The sequence below is a fragment of the Primulina tabacum genome, chromosome 11 (assembly GCF_025594145.1).
Source record: "Primulina tabacum isolate GXHZ01 chromosome 11, ASM2559414v2, whole genome shotgun sequence".
In the NCBI taxonomy this organism is placed as follows: domain Eukaryota; kingdom Viridiplantae; phylum Streptophyta; class Magnoliopsida; order Lamiales; family Gesneriaceae; genus Primulina; species Primulina tabacum.
Window position 1 is genome coordinate 1,180,338 of NC_134560.1, and position 13,710 is coordinate 1,194,047.

General features: G+C 34.5%; 3 protein-coding genes across 6 annotated transcripts; 1 reads left to right on the forward strand and 2 right to left on the reverse strand.

The window, feature by feature from the left end:
* Window positions 1–509: 509 nt before the first annotated feature.
* On the reverse strand, window positions 510–1,525 carry LOC142518949 (squamosa promoter-binding protein 1-like). The gene is made up of 2 exons (XM_075621810.1): window positions 1,132–1,525; window positions 510–907 (listed from the first exon to the last, which is right to left on the reverse strand). The coding sequence occupies exons 1-2, from the start codon at window positions 1,434–1,436 to the stop codon at window positions 787–789; spliced, it is 426 nt and encodes a 141-aa protein (XP_075477925.1). The 5' UTR covers window positions 1,437–1,525; the 3' UTR covers window positions 510–786.
* A 4,717-nt stretch (window positions 1,526–6,242) lies between these two features.
* LOC142518958 (uncharacterized) lies at window positions 6,243–8,399 on the forward strand. The gene is made up of 2 exons (XM_075621821.1): window positions 6,243–6,525; window positions 6,677–8,399. The coding sequence occupies exons 1-2, from the start codon at window positions 6,469–6,471 to the stop codon at window positions 7,628–7,630; spliced, it is 1,011 nt and encodes a 336-aa protein (XP_075477936.1). The 5' UTR covers window positions 6,243–6,468; the 3' UTR covers window positions 7,631–8,399.
* A 2,410-nt stretch (window positions 8,400–10,809) lies between these two features.
* LOC142519425 (serine/threonine/tyrosine-protein kinase HT1-like) lies at window positions 10,810–13,710 on the reverse strand. Of its 4 annotated transcripts, none has more exons than XM_075622440.1 (5): window positions 13,651–13,710; window positions 13,180–13,241; window positions 12,065–12,974; window positions 11,388–11,843; window positions 10,810–11,282 (listed from the first exon to the last, which is right to left on the reverse strand). In XM_075622440.1, the coding sequence occupies exons 3-5, from the start codon at window positions 12,803–12,805 to the stop codon at window positions 11,004–11,006; spliced, it is 1,476 nt and encodes a 491-aa protein (XP_075478555.1). In that variant the 5' UTR covers window positions 12,806–12,974; window positions 13,180–13,241; window positions 13,651–13,710; the 3' UTR covers window positions 10,810–11,003. The 4 variants fall into 4 exon arrangements, with proteins under 4 accessions (XP_075478555.1, XP_075478553.1, XP_075478554.1 ...); XM_075622438.1 differs by lacking the exon at window positions 13,651–13,710 and adding an exon at window positions 13,420–13,633; XM_075622439.1 differs by lacking the exon at window positions 13,651–13,710 and adding an exon at window positions 13,318–13,621.

Consider the following 13,710-nt stretch of genomic DNA (forward strand, 5'->3'; position numbering starts at 1 on the left):
GAGATCGATGTCATAGACATTATTTAGGGAGTTTCCTGCTACTACTGCAGCTGTTGCATGTGACATGGGAAATGGCCGTATACTTCAAAATGCATATAATTCTTTTGGTGTCCCTGTTATGAAAATTATATCGCCATATGATCCATCGAATCACATATTTGGATATATGACTCACCCTTGATATGAGATAAATATAGGTTACTTTTTCTTGAATAATACGATCTTCCATGTCTAATATGTTAGTTTGTTCAAACTTTTTTGGTTAACTTTGTTGTTGAAGTCATCAACGTGCATTTTTGTGAACAAGCAATCTGCTCATGGTGTGTGTACGTGTGACTAACTCATGACAATCTGTTTCATATCCGTAAGGCATTTCTAGCCGTTGTTTGTCCTGTTCGATGACCAGGAAAAAGATCGAGGGCCACATTTTTTCAGGTCAAATGTTTATTGCTCGATCGAGGTGATCTAATTAATGTAGAAAATTGATTGTCTTACATTTCTTGAAATCATTCATGGGAAATGGTTACTTGTATTACTCAGAAAATTGATTGTCTTACATTTCTTGAAATCATTCATGGGAAATGGTTACTTGTATTACTCAGGTAACATGCTCACTAATTTGAATTCCATTCATAAACGGCGATAGGAAACCATGAATTAACTTCTGTAGAAAAAAGCCAATTCGTACATTCTGATTGAAGAAATCCTTCAAATTTGACTGAAGAGTGAGAGCATTTTCGTTTTCATATTCAGAACGAGTTAACTTATTCTCCTCCAAAAACAATGTCACTTCATTGTCTCTTCTCGATGAGAATCATAAGGGATCTTGCGACGTCTTTGATTGTGCCCGGCCAAGCGCATGCGGCAACTTCTTTTAGCTTCGTCAAACTCTGATAACTCATGAAACCTACAAAACAAGATCATAATAGAGGGTGAAGGTTGCACTGGAAGTACTCTATTTTGTATGAGTTCTATCTCTGCCACATTCAGTTCTTTCTTCTGTAGTTAGTTAGCTGTTAACAACTCTATAACAGCTAAAAGACTTTTTGTGATTCCCTTTGTATTATAAATTGACTGTTCTGTTAAGCGTGTATGCACGAACCGATAGTTGAAAAATTCAAGGATTCGCACCTGCTGCACTGCTGGCAGAATCGTTGTTGCTGCCTGGCAACAAGAACCACGGGCGCCTTGGCATGATATACACAAACTTTGTGCCGGCGATGGTATGGTTTTGCCTCATTCATGTCAGCGGTGCAGTCTTCTACCTGGCAAGAACGTGGAGTCGACCCTCCTGCAGTAGATGCTTGTATTCCAGAGGGAGCTAACGCTCTTTTTTTCTTGTTATCCACCTGATCAGCATCCTCTTCTTGTTCATCATCATGATCAAATAAAGGTACCTTTATGAACCTTCTCCCTTCTTCTTTGCTTGTTTCCATCCCTTTGGAAAGGATAATATAAGTGATAAACAGTTGGTCTGTCTAAATTTCAATGGACCCTTCAAACTTTTATCGCTGAATGAAATGTGTAATAATATGAAGTACTGGAAGTTGGTTTGAGCAGGAGCTTCTTGTACAATTGCATTTATACCATTACTCGTTATGCCTTCAAGTTTACGTAGCCAGTTAAAGGATATCATTGCAAGAACGGATAAATCAACATTTACTGTGTGGCTAAGCAAATTTTGTGTGTGACCGCTGAATGGCTCGTATATTTGAAGATATGTTGACATTTACTTGTACTCAATTATTATTATTTTTTTGAAAATAACGTTAATATTTTGGTTTAGCTTCTGTAGCAGGAAACGTTAAAACTTGATGTGTTGAACAAACTTTGGCTTTAATGGTTTGATAGTGAAATTAGTTCCGACTTCCAATAGTGTATTTCCACGTGTAGTCCATCTTTACAAGTGTCATTGCATTGTATTATCCACCTCATAAAAGCGACCACCTTGCTGATTTGGCTGCGGATAACAACTAAGAATAATAGAATGTATCATCATATCTTTAATTTATTAAATAAATAGAAATAAAAATACATATCCAATCCATCAACCTCTGTATTAATATAGTAGATAATAAATCTAATTACAGAATGAATTCGAAATGATCTGGCCGGTGGGCTCGTGTATCATCATTGCATTAGGACAAGGAGGCAATAAAAATTCTAAGACGTACATTTGTATAACTAGTATAGTTTGGTCCACCTTTGTACTAGGACAGCTAATTCAGTTAATGATCATGCTTTTATTTTTCCCGATTGAGTATTGCAATGAATGCATACATCAACTCATTTCCTGTAAAATAATTGAAGTTTCTTTTCTTCACCAATGATACTACAGGTTATAATGATATCCACACGCTCAAGCGGTAAAGAAAGCAAAATAACAGTGCAATGATAAGCTAGCGGCAATTCTATCGATCCAATAGTTGGTCTTAATCTGAGGCTCCAGTTATATTTAATTACTCAAGTTTTCAAGTGTTCAAAAATTGACAATATCCTCTGAGGCTAGGCCATTTCGAATTAATCATCCATATTTTTCATTTCCTCTCAGTATCGGGTTCTGTTCTCTGTTGTTTTATCACTAAGATTGACCTGATCTTGTCATTAAAACCTTAACAACTGGACCCCATTTGATGTCATGGGCTTCAAAGGATTTAATTCCAGAGCAAGTGTTTATTGACTATATACAACCAGAGTGGCCCAAATTAAGGTGCAGGAATCATACCTGGCCTGAAGAGTCAATCATGCATATTTTTTATTCATATGCCTGCCAGATATAAAGGCCAAGACGTTTGAAACATCATCATAATGTGCGAAACCTGAGTTTTAATTATTTGTAAAATTAATATAACTCATGTCATAATTATCCCTACTTAAATCATGCATATAAACTCTTTCGAAACTTCCATGATTTTGACGGATTATTCTATGTTATTTTTTCTATTATGATGTGATCAAACATTAACTTTTGGATCAAACATTAATTTTGTCTCTTAAATTATTATATTTTAGGTTTTGATCTATTAAATATTTAAAGTTTAATTTTGGTGCAGCTACTTTCATTTTTTTGTTTTATTGTTTTATTTTGTCTGGATGTTGTCGTAGCACAGAAATTGTTGATGTATCCAATACTATATGTGTACACAATTGGACCAAAATAGCTGTAATAAAAAATCGATGCACCAAAATAAAAATTGATAAGTTAATTGACTAAAACACAAAATAAAACAAAACCAAAAAAATATATTTTCTGTTAACATATACATGAACACCTCGTACAATTGATTTTCTATAACATAAACATGTTGTACAATAAAATTTTGTAATGCTACAAGGAATAGAAAAGATAGCGTCATAATCGAAAATAAATGCTCTCAAGGAACAAATAATAAACATTCGACCGAATGGAACCCGATCATTTAAAATTAGTTAAATGACTGCGTTGTTAAAAAACAACCAACGTAAGCAAATCGAAAAGAAAAGGGAAATGGATATGCAACCAGCCTTAAAAATGGCTTAAAAGTTAAGGCTGGTGCATGCCATATCGATCTTGCGTTTTCTGTTAGATTCTATGCATCAATTAATCATTGGTATGTTAAATATCGAATTCCAATACAGAAGTTCAGGATTAAAATCCATGCCAAGTTAAACAAATGGACAGTGACACTGTTTTGTCTGCACATGGGAAGGATATACACTCACGTTATATGTGATAACTGATAACAAACAGATTCGAGAGTTGTGTTTTGGTCCCCCTCAAGAAACTGTGGTGTTGCGTTGCCATTCTATCCCACTATTAGACTCCATAATCGTGCTGGTCGAGTTTCTATCATTTCGCCATTTCTGGTGGGATTCCTTCCGCGCGCTGGTCCCATCTGCAGATTAGTGCTGGTGGCTGGCCGGTGGTGGTGACTACTCGACCGACACTTTGGGGACCTAATGTCGCATTTGATTTGATCAGTGTGAGCATGCGACTGACGAATAAAATTACAACACCCCACTAATTTCTTTTTAATATCTATATTCTTATAGCACAAACGAAAGTTTTCAAGGAATCAATGTATATAAATGGAAAATGTTTGGAAAAAAGATGCATATCATAATACGGAATTTAGCTTAAGTTGAGGCTGAAAGAGATTAAAAAAATTTAAACTATGTCATTGTTTATTAAAGCTAGAATTTAAATGGAGGGAGAATAAATTATTTAAAGTAATTAGGTTTCAATTTTTTTAGCAAAAGAACAGACACATATACAACTAGTAGTACGTACGTACGCATGCATCGAGCTATAAGTATGCAGGATTTTGATTTCTTCGCCCGTGCAAACATAAAGAGACAAATGCGATGGTAATTGGTAACCTCTAAGTCAACTGCCATTAACACCAAAACATATTAAAAAATAATCACTTGATTAAATCTTTATGAGTTAACAGTCAGCATTGTCCCTCTCTCAAAATGAAATAAATCACATTTTTTTTTTCAAATGAAAATTATAAGAACTCTTCGTGCCTTTGCGTATCTGTGTTACTTGATCGACGAAACCATTTTTTATCGTGAAACAGAACAATTACGTTTATATTAATTCATAAATATCTAAAATAGTAATGTAATAATGAGTCAATAACCATTTTGATGAAGATTTAATGATGAATAATTATATTAGCTAGAGTGCGGGGAGAAGTTAAAATAATGAAGGAAGTGAGTGGTACGTACGTTCGGTGGAATGTTAATAGATTCAAGAGATCCCTTGGGGTTCTACAAAATCCGTTTGCTCTCCAAACAAATATTAATATTCTTTTTTATTATATATATATTATTACTTTGAAGCCGAGTTGCCACACGACATGTGGGCTAGCTAGCTCGTGCTGATTATTGTTAATTCTTGAAAATCAATTTCGTATCAAAGCCTACTCATGTATAATTACATCAATTCGTTCCCCATATATATATATATATATATATATGGCTGGAAATTAAACAGGCGTTTGCTAATAAAGCGTGGTTTAATTATGATCCAAAGATATAGACATCCACATGCGATTTCTTGGCGCTTTCTCTTTGGAATTTTTTGGGAGCTGTCCAATTCTTTATTATTAAAATATAGTCGACAATTTTGAGCAAGCTCTCAAATATTTCTGCATCAGATTTTATCGGGAAAAAATTGTTGTCAGATGATGTCACACACTTCATTTAAAGACCTGAAAGCAACAGATAAGATCAATAATTAATTAACTTGGTTCAATATTTTTATAGATTTTATTTTATTTATTTATTTTAATAACTTGAACATACATACATCCTCGAGTATTTCAGCGTATTATAATAAAAAGGGGTTTTAAGTAATATTTTTGAATTCATATAAGTTTTACTTTATTTTTTAACATGCATTTCACGTCATTATGCATGCATTTCTTGCAGTATATTAGTTAGGTAGTAAAAGAATGTGATAAAGTGATTTGGGGTACAACGAAAGAATGTGTGGATTGTGAAGATACATTGCGTTGGGCTCTGCAAAATTCCATTTCGATTTCTCGAGAACGCTTCTTGTCCTGACTTAACCATGAATGTCTTCCTGTCCACAAATATATATTCTCATGGTTAGTTCTTCAACTATTCGATCAAAACTCGATGTGAGTTCAGTTTGACAGAGTTTGAGTCGAGTTAACGTCGTTTGAGTATTTTTATAGACTTTCAAGTTTTTTGAGCTCGAATTATAGTGACTCAGGTATATATACTTTGTTAAGTACTTTATCATGAAAATGATGAATTAGGAGAATATAATTTGTAATAAATGTGATATAAGGTTATGAATTTCAAATAGACAATTAATCGTTTCATTTTAATTTTAGAGAGCATAGATTATTAATTTTTTTCATTTATTATAAACTGCATTGTTTATGTATTAAATTGTTTTTTTAATAAAAGAAAACCCCTTTATATTGTAGTTAATAAGAGAAGTTTAGACTGGCTGCTGAAGCATCGAGCATGTGATAAATGAGTAGTTCTTTTATGAGACGGTCTCACGAATCTTTATGTGAGATTTTCACAATAAAAAATAATTATACTATTAGCATATAAAGTAATATTTTTTCATAGATGACCCAAATAAGATATTCGTCTCACAAAATACGACTGTTGAGACCGTCTCACACAAGTTTTTGTCGTGATAAATCTATTGGCAATTCAAATTGAACAAGAGTTTATAATAACCACGTATTATTTCACAATTAAAAAGTGGGTCAAAGCACTAGTTCATTCTACACCAATCCCTTCACGTGAAGTTAGAACTAAACAACGAGCTAATTCCTTTTCGAATCATTCTAGCCCCCTTCTTCTTCTCTCTCTGATCAAACACCAAATTAATTCACAATAAACAGTTCTCACTTCCCACGCACGATACCTGCTCTTTGTCTTCTTCCTATTTGTTTCGAACTAATCTATTATTCTCTCAAGTGTCAAAGAAAGGAAATGCTTGGAAACTGTGAAAAGAAGATGACTGCCACTAATCAATGGAGTCTGCCACAGGTTCTTTCCCGTCTCTCTTTGTCTCAATTATTTGAAAAATTCGACCGGACCCCATTTTTTGTTTCTTAGCTTTTGTCATGGGAATATCCCTGCTGTGCCGTTCAAAAACACGCCATCTTGACAGGACTTCTCTTTCCCTTTGTTTGCTCAGGACCAGAAAGTAAATGATCAGAAAAACTTAATGGCTTCAACGTCAAAAGGTAAGGTTATGGAAAAAACAAGTCTGCAGGAACATCAACGGCAGCTGTCTCTCAACTGCCCTCGCTGCGATTCTTCCAATACAAAGTTTTGTTACCATAACAACTACAGCTTGTCTCAGCCTAGGCACTTTTGTAAAGCCTGTAAGCGTTACTGGACTAGAGGCGGGACATTAAGAAACGTCCCCGTTGGTGGCGGATGCAGGAAGAACAAGAGGGTGAGAAGGCCGGTGCAGCCTGACAACGTTGGGGATGGGATCTCTACTGCTAATTCTACGGCTACCACAAGCCCTAGAGTTCAGCAACAGACAGATCTATCTTCAACGGCAAATCACATCAGTAATTCAATGTTTTACAGCCTACCCACTAATTATCCTGGGCTCAACTTTTCATTTTCCAGGTTTAGTTCTCCTAGGGTTACTTATGATAGCAACGGATACGATTTTCATCTACCTCAGACCAATGGTCTCGGATTAGGGTTTGTTCAGAACAATGAATACAAAGACGGGTTCGATCGAGTCAAGAAAATCGAAGATGTCATAAGCACTTCAAATTCATCTGTTGCTGTTGATCCTATATTTTTCGAATCTTCAGATTTTGCGGCTTCCACTTCAACAATGACTTCCTTTTCTAGCCTTCAATATCAGAAATATGTAACAAGTGGATTGAAGGATGTTACTCCACCAGGTAGTAACTTTCCAGGTTTGATGCCTTTCGATGATATGCAAATGCCCGACGAGAATGATATAAAAGAAAAGGAATATAAAATAGAAGGGAAGAACAGGTTGGATTGGAACCTATATCATCCTATTGATCAACAGATTGATTCCACTGATTCGGCTTCTACCCTTTTATTGAACACCTCCGATGCTGGTTGTTGGTTTGATCCTTCAAATGTCGGTTCTTAATTCCGTCCCTTCTCTGATCTAGCAACTTAACTTTGAAAAAATAATTTATTGCTTGATCTCCCTCCTAATTATTCTCAGTCTAATTTGGGTGGATAGAGTTGTTGTTTCTTTTACATTTATTCCAAATAAAAGCCAGAAAAGGAGAATCAGAGTCTTAGTACTTGAGAGAAATAGATGGCAGAGGTTTAGAATGGATCGGAGTGATCATGTCAGCAGCAAGAGAACTCAGCCTCCTTATTTTAAGTTGGAAGGTTGATCAGATCATTCAAATTTTGCGCCGAGAGGAACCCCCGATCTTCCTCAACTCATTGGCCAAATTAAGGTTTCGACATCCTCAACATCATCATGTTGGAAGAGGTTAATTATATTAGCTCATAAACTTGGGTGGTGTTTTTCACAGTTGAGTAGTTTATTCATGTATATCGGTATACATATCCATGACATTACTCTTCTTCTCCTTTTTCTTCCTTTGTGTATTTCAGTATTTGTACCTTGTTTTATTCTGTGGTTGGGATTTTATTTTATTTTTAGATTTTCGAAATAACCATACATGTTCAAGAAAACCACAGGCAGTGGATCTCTGGGGATGAACCGCGCGTGTATTTATTTTTAAAAAAAATTCCGTTGGTTTTTAGTTTAGGGGAGATGGCCATGTTAATTGGTACAATGAATGATAGAGATGAATTGGATCGGAGATTGTAAACATTTTATATTTTTATTTTCCCGTTTTTATGCCGACATAATTAATGTTTTAGCTCCATTATTTTTATGCATGTTCGTTCGTATTCCCGAGTGGATTAGATTTTGATAAATCCTTTTTTAGAAAATCATTACAGTCCATGCATGCATGATGATTTTTATTAATGGGGTTAATTTCCTTGCGAATTACTGCTTAATAATATTCCAATTTAAAAAGGTCCCGCGTGTGTTAGTCAGCATAATGATCGAATGCAAAACGAAATTTGAATATATGTCTATAGACAACATAATTAGCCTGATTAATTTATGCTCAGCTTTAATCCTAATTCATATATATTACAAAAATTATTGAATGGGCGCACACATTTTACCCGTGCACGAATGGTTTTTGATTCATATTCTTAATGGAAACTTGTGTGACATATATCTTATTGTCGTCGTACAGAAGAACTTTCAATCAGGCAAGTCTAATTTCCCAATTTACTTTTTTTCCTTGAAAAAAAATAAATACAATTATGATAAAATTATATTTGATTAAAAAAAATTAAAGTGGATGAATGACCGAGTATTACTTTTTCTCTGTTGAAATATTTTAAAATGTATCGGAAAATAATAAGTTATTTGTATATTTTCTATTTTTCTAGATTAAATTTAATTATTACTGATACAACTAAGAGTTAAAATAATAAAGTTTATATTTATGAATATAAGTTGTGTGTGTCTGTGAGCATATAAATATATAATGCAAGTAATTTCAATACTGAAAATTATTTAAACTAAAGAAGTAAATATATCTGAGTTTTTATGAAACATTTTGATTTTTAAGAAACAAAAAAACGAATTAGCTTTTAATATTTTTTTATGAGGTTTATGTCTTTTAAACTCTTCACAAAATATGGTGCAATTGACTCTGTTGAAAAATGATGAATACAATACATTAAAAAAAAGTGTGTAAACTATACGTGACATATGAATTATAAAAAAATAAAATATAAAAAAAAAATTAGACTCTTCACAAGGTGTTTTATGTCTTTTGACAACCAACTCATTGTTGAGCTAAGTGATGGGCTCAGCTGGAGCAGAGTCAAAGGGCTTATCTAAACTTGGACTAGGCCTGCACTATGATGGGCTATGTGGAGAGGCTCATTATCAATTGTATGGCATTTTATTTGAGATTTCCCCCCATTTTTTAGACAATTGCATTGGAAAGAATATATTATATAACAAATCAATTAATTAATTGTAACTAAAGTAGCGAATCAACGCTGATAAAGCAATTGGCTTTCTTGTGTTTGAAGCCCTTCGTATTCAAAAATAACTTCACTGATGGGATTATTGTCTTAATACATTATCTTACCTTTTAATAATAATATCATTAATTTTGGTCATAATATAGGTCAATTAGTGTCATGGTGAATTTTTCTTTATCCAAAATACGCATTTTGTTGTTTTGTACGACAAATTAACTTTACCTAAAAAAATTTAAAATAACTTATTAAAACTCATATAATTTTAAATTTGATTTTTAGTTTTTACAAATTTAATTTTTAACTTCATAGAGAATTTTTTTTCAACCCAAATACCCCTATTTTTATTATTTTGTCACGACAAATTAACTTTATGTAAAAAAACATTATAAAAATAAGAAAATTTTAAATTTGATTTCTAATATATTTTTTTTAATGAACACATTAAAACTGATCAAGGCGTACCAAATTGTTTGAAATTTTATGTTTCAAGTGCTATTTGGATGGATGAGAAGTAATAGAGAGAGATTTTAAGAACTTGAAATTATAATGTCTTTAATTCAATTATAAGCTAACGATATAATTCTTTTGGAGAATCAAAATTCATTTAGGGGGAAAAAGAAGCAAACGACCAATATTTAGTTAAACAAATCCAATAAGGCAAAAAACTTCAAGAATGCCATTTTTCTGCGGATCATGGCTAATGGCTCCTAGTTCTACCTAAAACGGATGTTGACTCAACAATAAAAAATGAACCTGAAAGTTAAGCAGTGATCAAACTTTTATCTTCCATTCCCTTTATTCGACAGGATTCAAAGTACCCGTACCTCGGAGAAAAGGCGTCATGGGAGACATGTGAATGATTGTAAGTTTCATCGTTTCATCTCCTTGTGCCAAGAAATTAAACAGCAACACGGGCTCAACTTTGTAAGAAAGCTAATGAATCTACACTTCGCGTGTGTACCAAAACAATGAAAAGTTGAGTAGTTGATTAGCCTAGTGGAGTAGTGGTTGGCGCAAGTATTTGGCGTTGCACAAATTATCTTAATAGCTCAATGAATTAAAGGAAAAAATAAGGCAGTGGAGTTACTCACGAGATACATACCTGATGTGTTAAGTGGAATGTGCTTTTCCTAATCCATCACGATAGGCTCGCCTCATATGTCATGTATCAAACAGAATTGCCTAGATTTACTCATTTCAACTATTTTCAAGATTCAAAAATGCTGGAAAATAAGATAAAGGAGTGGCTGTAGGACATAAGGAACCAGTATCAGTCTCGGGGGACAATCTGCCGACTTTCAGGCAAAAGGAAAAAGAGAGAAATGAACTCAACCATAGTAATACATATGGTGTAGTTTTCTTTTACAAAGGCATTTGTCTACATGTTTTCCAACTACATTCATATTTGGTGAAAATTACACCAGTCAAATGACCAAAAAAAAGTGAAAAAAATTTGGTTTATGCATGGATGAAGTAGGACCGAGTTTTTGAATCCAATTAACCAGACCCTTCTTACGATCTTGACATGTTGGGTTCTGCACCAGATTGAGGGATCCATCACAAGCAAATGAAGACTCCATCTTCTCTAGTACCTTCACAATCTGCCAAAATTCAGGCCTCTTGTCTGGTTGCAAAGACCAACATTGTTCGATCAAAGCTTTCATGGTAGGTGGACAGCCCAAAGGTATAGTTGGCCTCAAATCCTGAAAAATCAAAGACAGCATTGCTTTAGCAAACAAGGGAAAAAATGGTTCAAAAGGCAAGAAGATGTTGATAATTTTAATGCCCATATTTTCGCCAAAACATGCCTTATTCACCACAGCAAAAGCAGCTTGTATAGGAGTCATATCTTCATAGGGGATAGTTCCAGCCACAAATTCCCATAAAATGAGTCCAAAGCCATACACGTCGATTTTCTGTCCATAGTGCTTCCTTTTTATCATTTCTGGAGCCATCCATCTGTATGTACCAGGGTCGTCTGCCAGAAGATCACAATACGCCTCCTCACATGCTATACCAAAATCAGCTACTTTGAGTCGGAAATCTTTGTTAATTAAAACGTTTTCTGGTTTGAGATCCCTATGAATAACACCATGTGAATGAATATACTCCATTCCTCGTGCAATGTCCAAAGCCATAGAGATTAACTTTTGAAAAGGAAGAGATTTATGCTCAAGCTTGTGCAAGTATGCTCTCAAAGATCCCTCAGCCAAATATTCCGTGACAATGCAAAAGACCAGAGGTTTTCGGCAAGCCCCAACAAGCTACATTTCAATATCATTTACAGACATCATGAATTCGGTAGCTTGAATTTAAAAAAGAAAAGAGAAAAACAGAGAGATCAATATTAACGTTAATTTTCAGATTTGCCATAAGCAGAATACATCAAAATATCACACAACACGCAGAAATTTTGTAAACTTAAACACTTGACCAAAAAATGTGGCTAATAATAAGTTATGATTGGAAAACATGATGAACACACCTTGATAATATTTTGATGGTGGAGACGAGACAAGAGAGTGACCTCTCTATTAAACTGCTTCTCTAACCGAGCACCTAGAAATCCATTTTCGTCATCATCTGGCACTCTGATAATTTTCACTGCCACAGGCTCATCCATATAAATCCCATGGTAAAGCTGACTGTGGGCACCATGAGCGAATCTCAATCCTAAAAATAACTTCGAAAGATCAATCATATGCTCATCTGCAGCATCCACAGAGGTGACCCTTCCCCCACCATGATCAAAATACTTTGACCATGCTGACTCCTTGCGGCTCTTAGACTCGACTTGAAACTTCATCGAAGTGAGATGCCTAAGAGGACTATGGTTTCTTGAAGAATTCAGAGTAGGAGCCTTGGTTTCACAAGAATCTTTACGGAACAAATTGCCAACAAGCCCATTCTCGTTTTCTTTCCTTCGTGGGCATGGAGTCGAGAATCTATTCTGATTAAACCTGGCTTCCCTGAAAGAATCAGAAAGCTTAGTTTCTGGATGAGGGGATACAGCCCTCGGCTTATTTATGGTATGATGTTGCTGAATTTGGATGGCATTTGGTTCTGGTTTAGGATTCACCGCAGCTTGTTCTAATGTGGATTTGACACGGCCTGATATTCTAATAGGCTGAACAATAAGAGGAACCGATCTCAATCTTGAAGCATGGCGATATACAGTGTGCGAGAATTTAGTTCTTCTTATCCAGGAATTAACTTCTTCATCCATTGTTGAGATCTAAGATACTATGATTCCATCTTCAAAAAGAAAAATTACGATTCTTCCTCCTCCGAATCACCTATAGATTTAACTGCAGCCCAACTACATAAAATTTTCAATCCCATCAAAATATGAAGAGAGAAGAATCAAATTCCACCTCCATCAGAGATTAAGAACCCTGCAACAATATCAACAGTAAAAAAAACATATATGCATATAAAAATCAATTGCCATTAGAACCGGAATCGGTGAAACACTTCACGTATGAAACTTTTTCAAAGGATAAAAGAAGCTTAAAAAATGAATACAAATGCAGAGAGATAAAACCTGATTTATTGAATTTATCAATATTACATGTAGGCCTACCAAACACTATTTCATACCTCATCAATCACACAAACAAACCCCTTTTAGCTACAAAGTCGATTCCAGCTTCCATAGACTCCTGAAAATCTCGCATAAATTCCCAAACAGAAAGGCAAAAATAAATCAAAATCAAGAAAAAAAAAATCTGAGCATACTCAGTTGTCTAGAGAAGAAAATAACACCCATCATTATACACATCATTGGCCAACAAAAAAATTCATTATTTTCAAACACGCAAAATGGGGATCTTGACTGACCCAAAGGGTATATCTTCCATCATATGCCATCTTCTATTCTTGGTAGCTGCCACCATTTTTTCTTTAAAAAAAAAACATTTTTGTTAAATAGTTGCCACCAATTAAAAAACACATCCTTTGAAGAAAGCCCACCCATTCAAATGAGCCAAAACTCCATGCAGAATAATGACTTGTAAGTATCATAAGTACATTCCCAAAACAAGAAAAATCTAAATGTGAACAGAAATTTACAAATTTTATACGGAGAAGCGGTGAGTGATTTCGTTGTGGTCCCGGCGAGGTTGGGAGGCG

What these genes read in the sequence shown, in the direction of transcription:
- LOC142518949 (XM_075621810.1), bottom strand. Translation starts at nt 1,436, where the DNA reads ATGGAAACAAGCAAAGAAGAAGGGAGAAGGTTCATAAAGGTACCTTTA. An exon ending in TTCTGCCAGCAGTGCAGCAG is followed by an intron (nt 908 to 1,131) that starts GTGCGAATCCTT and finishes CTTGTTTTGTAG; the next exon opens with GTTTCATGAGTTATCAGAGT.
- LOC142518958 (XM_075621821.1), top strand. Translation starts at nt 6,469, where the DNA reads ATGCTTGGAAACTGTGAAAAGAAGATGACTGCCACTAATCAATGGAGT. An exon ending in ATCAATGGAGTCTGCCACAG is followed by an intron (nt 6,526 to 6,676) that starts GTTCTTTCCCGT and finishes TTGTTTGCTCAG; the next exon opens with GACCAGAAAGTAAATGATCA.
- LOC142519425 (XM_075622440.1), bottom strand. Translation starts at nt 12,805, where the DNA reads ATGGATGAAGAAGTTAATTCCTGGATAAGAAGAACTAAATTCTCGCAC. An exon ending in ACCATCAAAATATTATCAAG is followed by an intron (nt 11,844 to 12,064) that starts GTGTGTTCATCA and finishes ATTGAAATGTAG; the next exon opens with CTTGTTGGGGCTTGCCGAAA. An exon ending in CTTTTGCTGTGGTGAATAAG is followed by an intron (nt 11,283 to 11,387) that starts GCATGTTTTGGC and finishes TTGATTTTTCAG; the next exon opens with GATTTGAGGCCAACTATACC.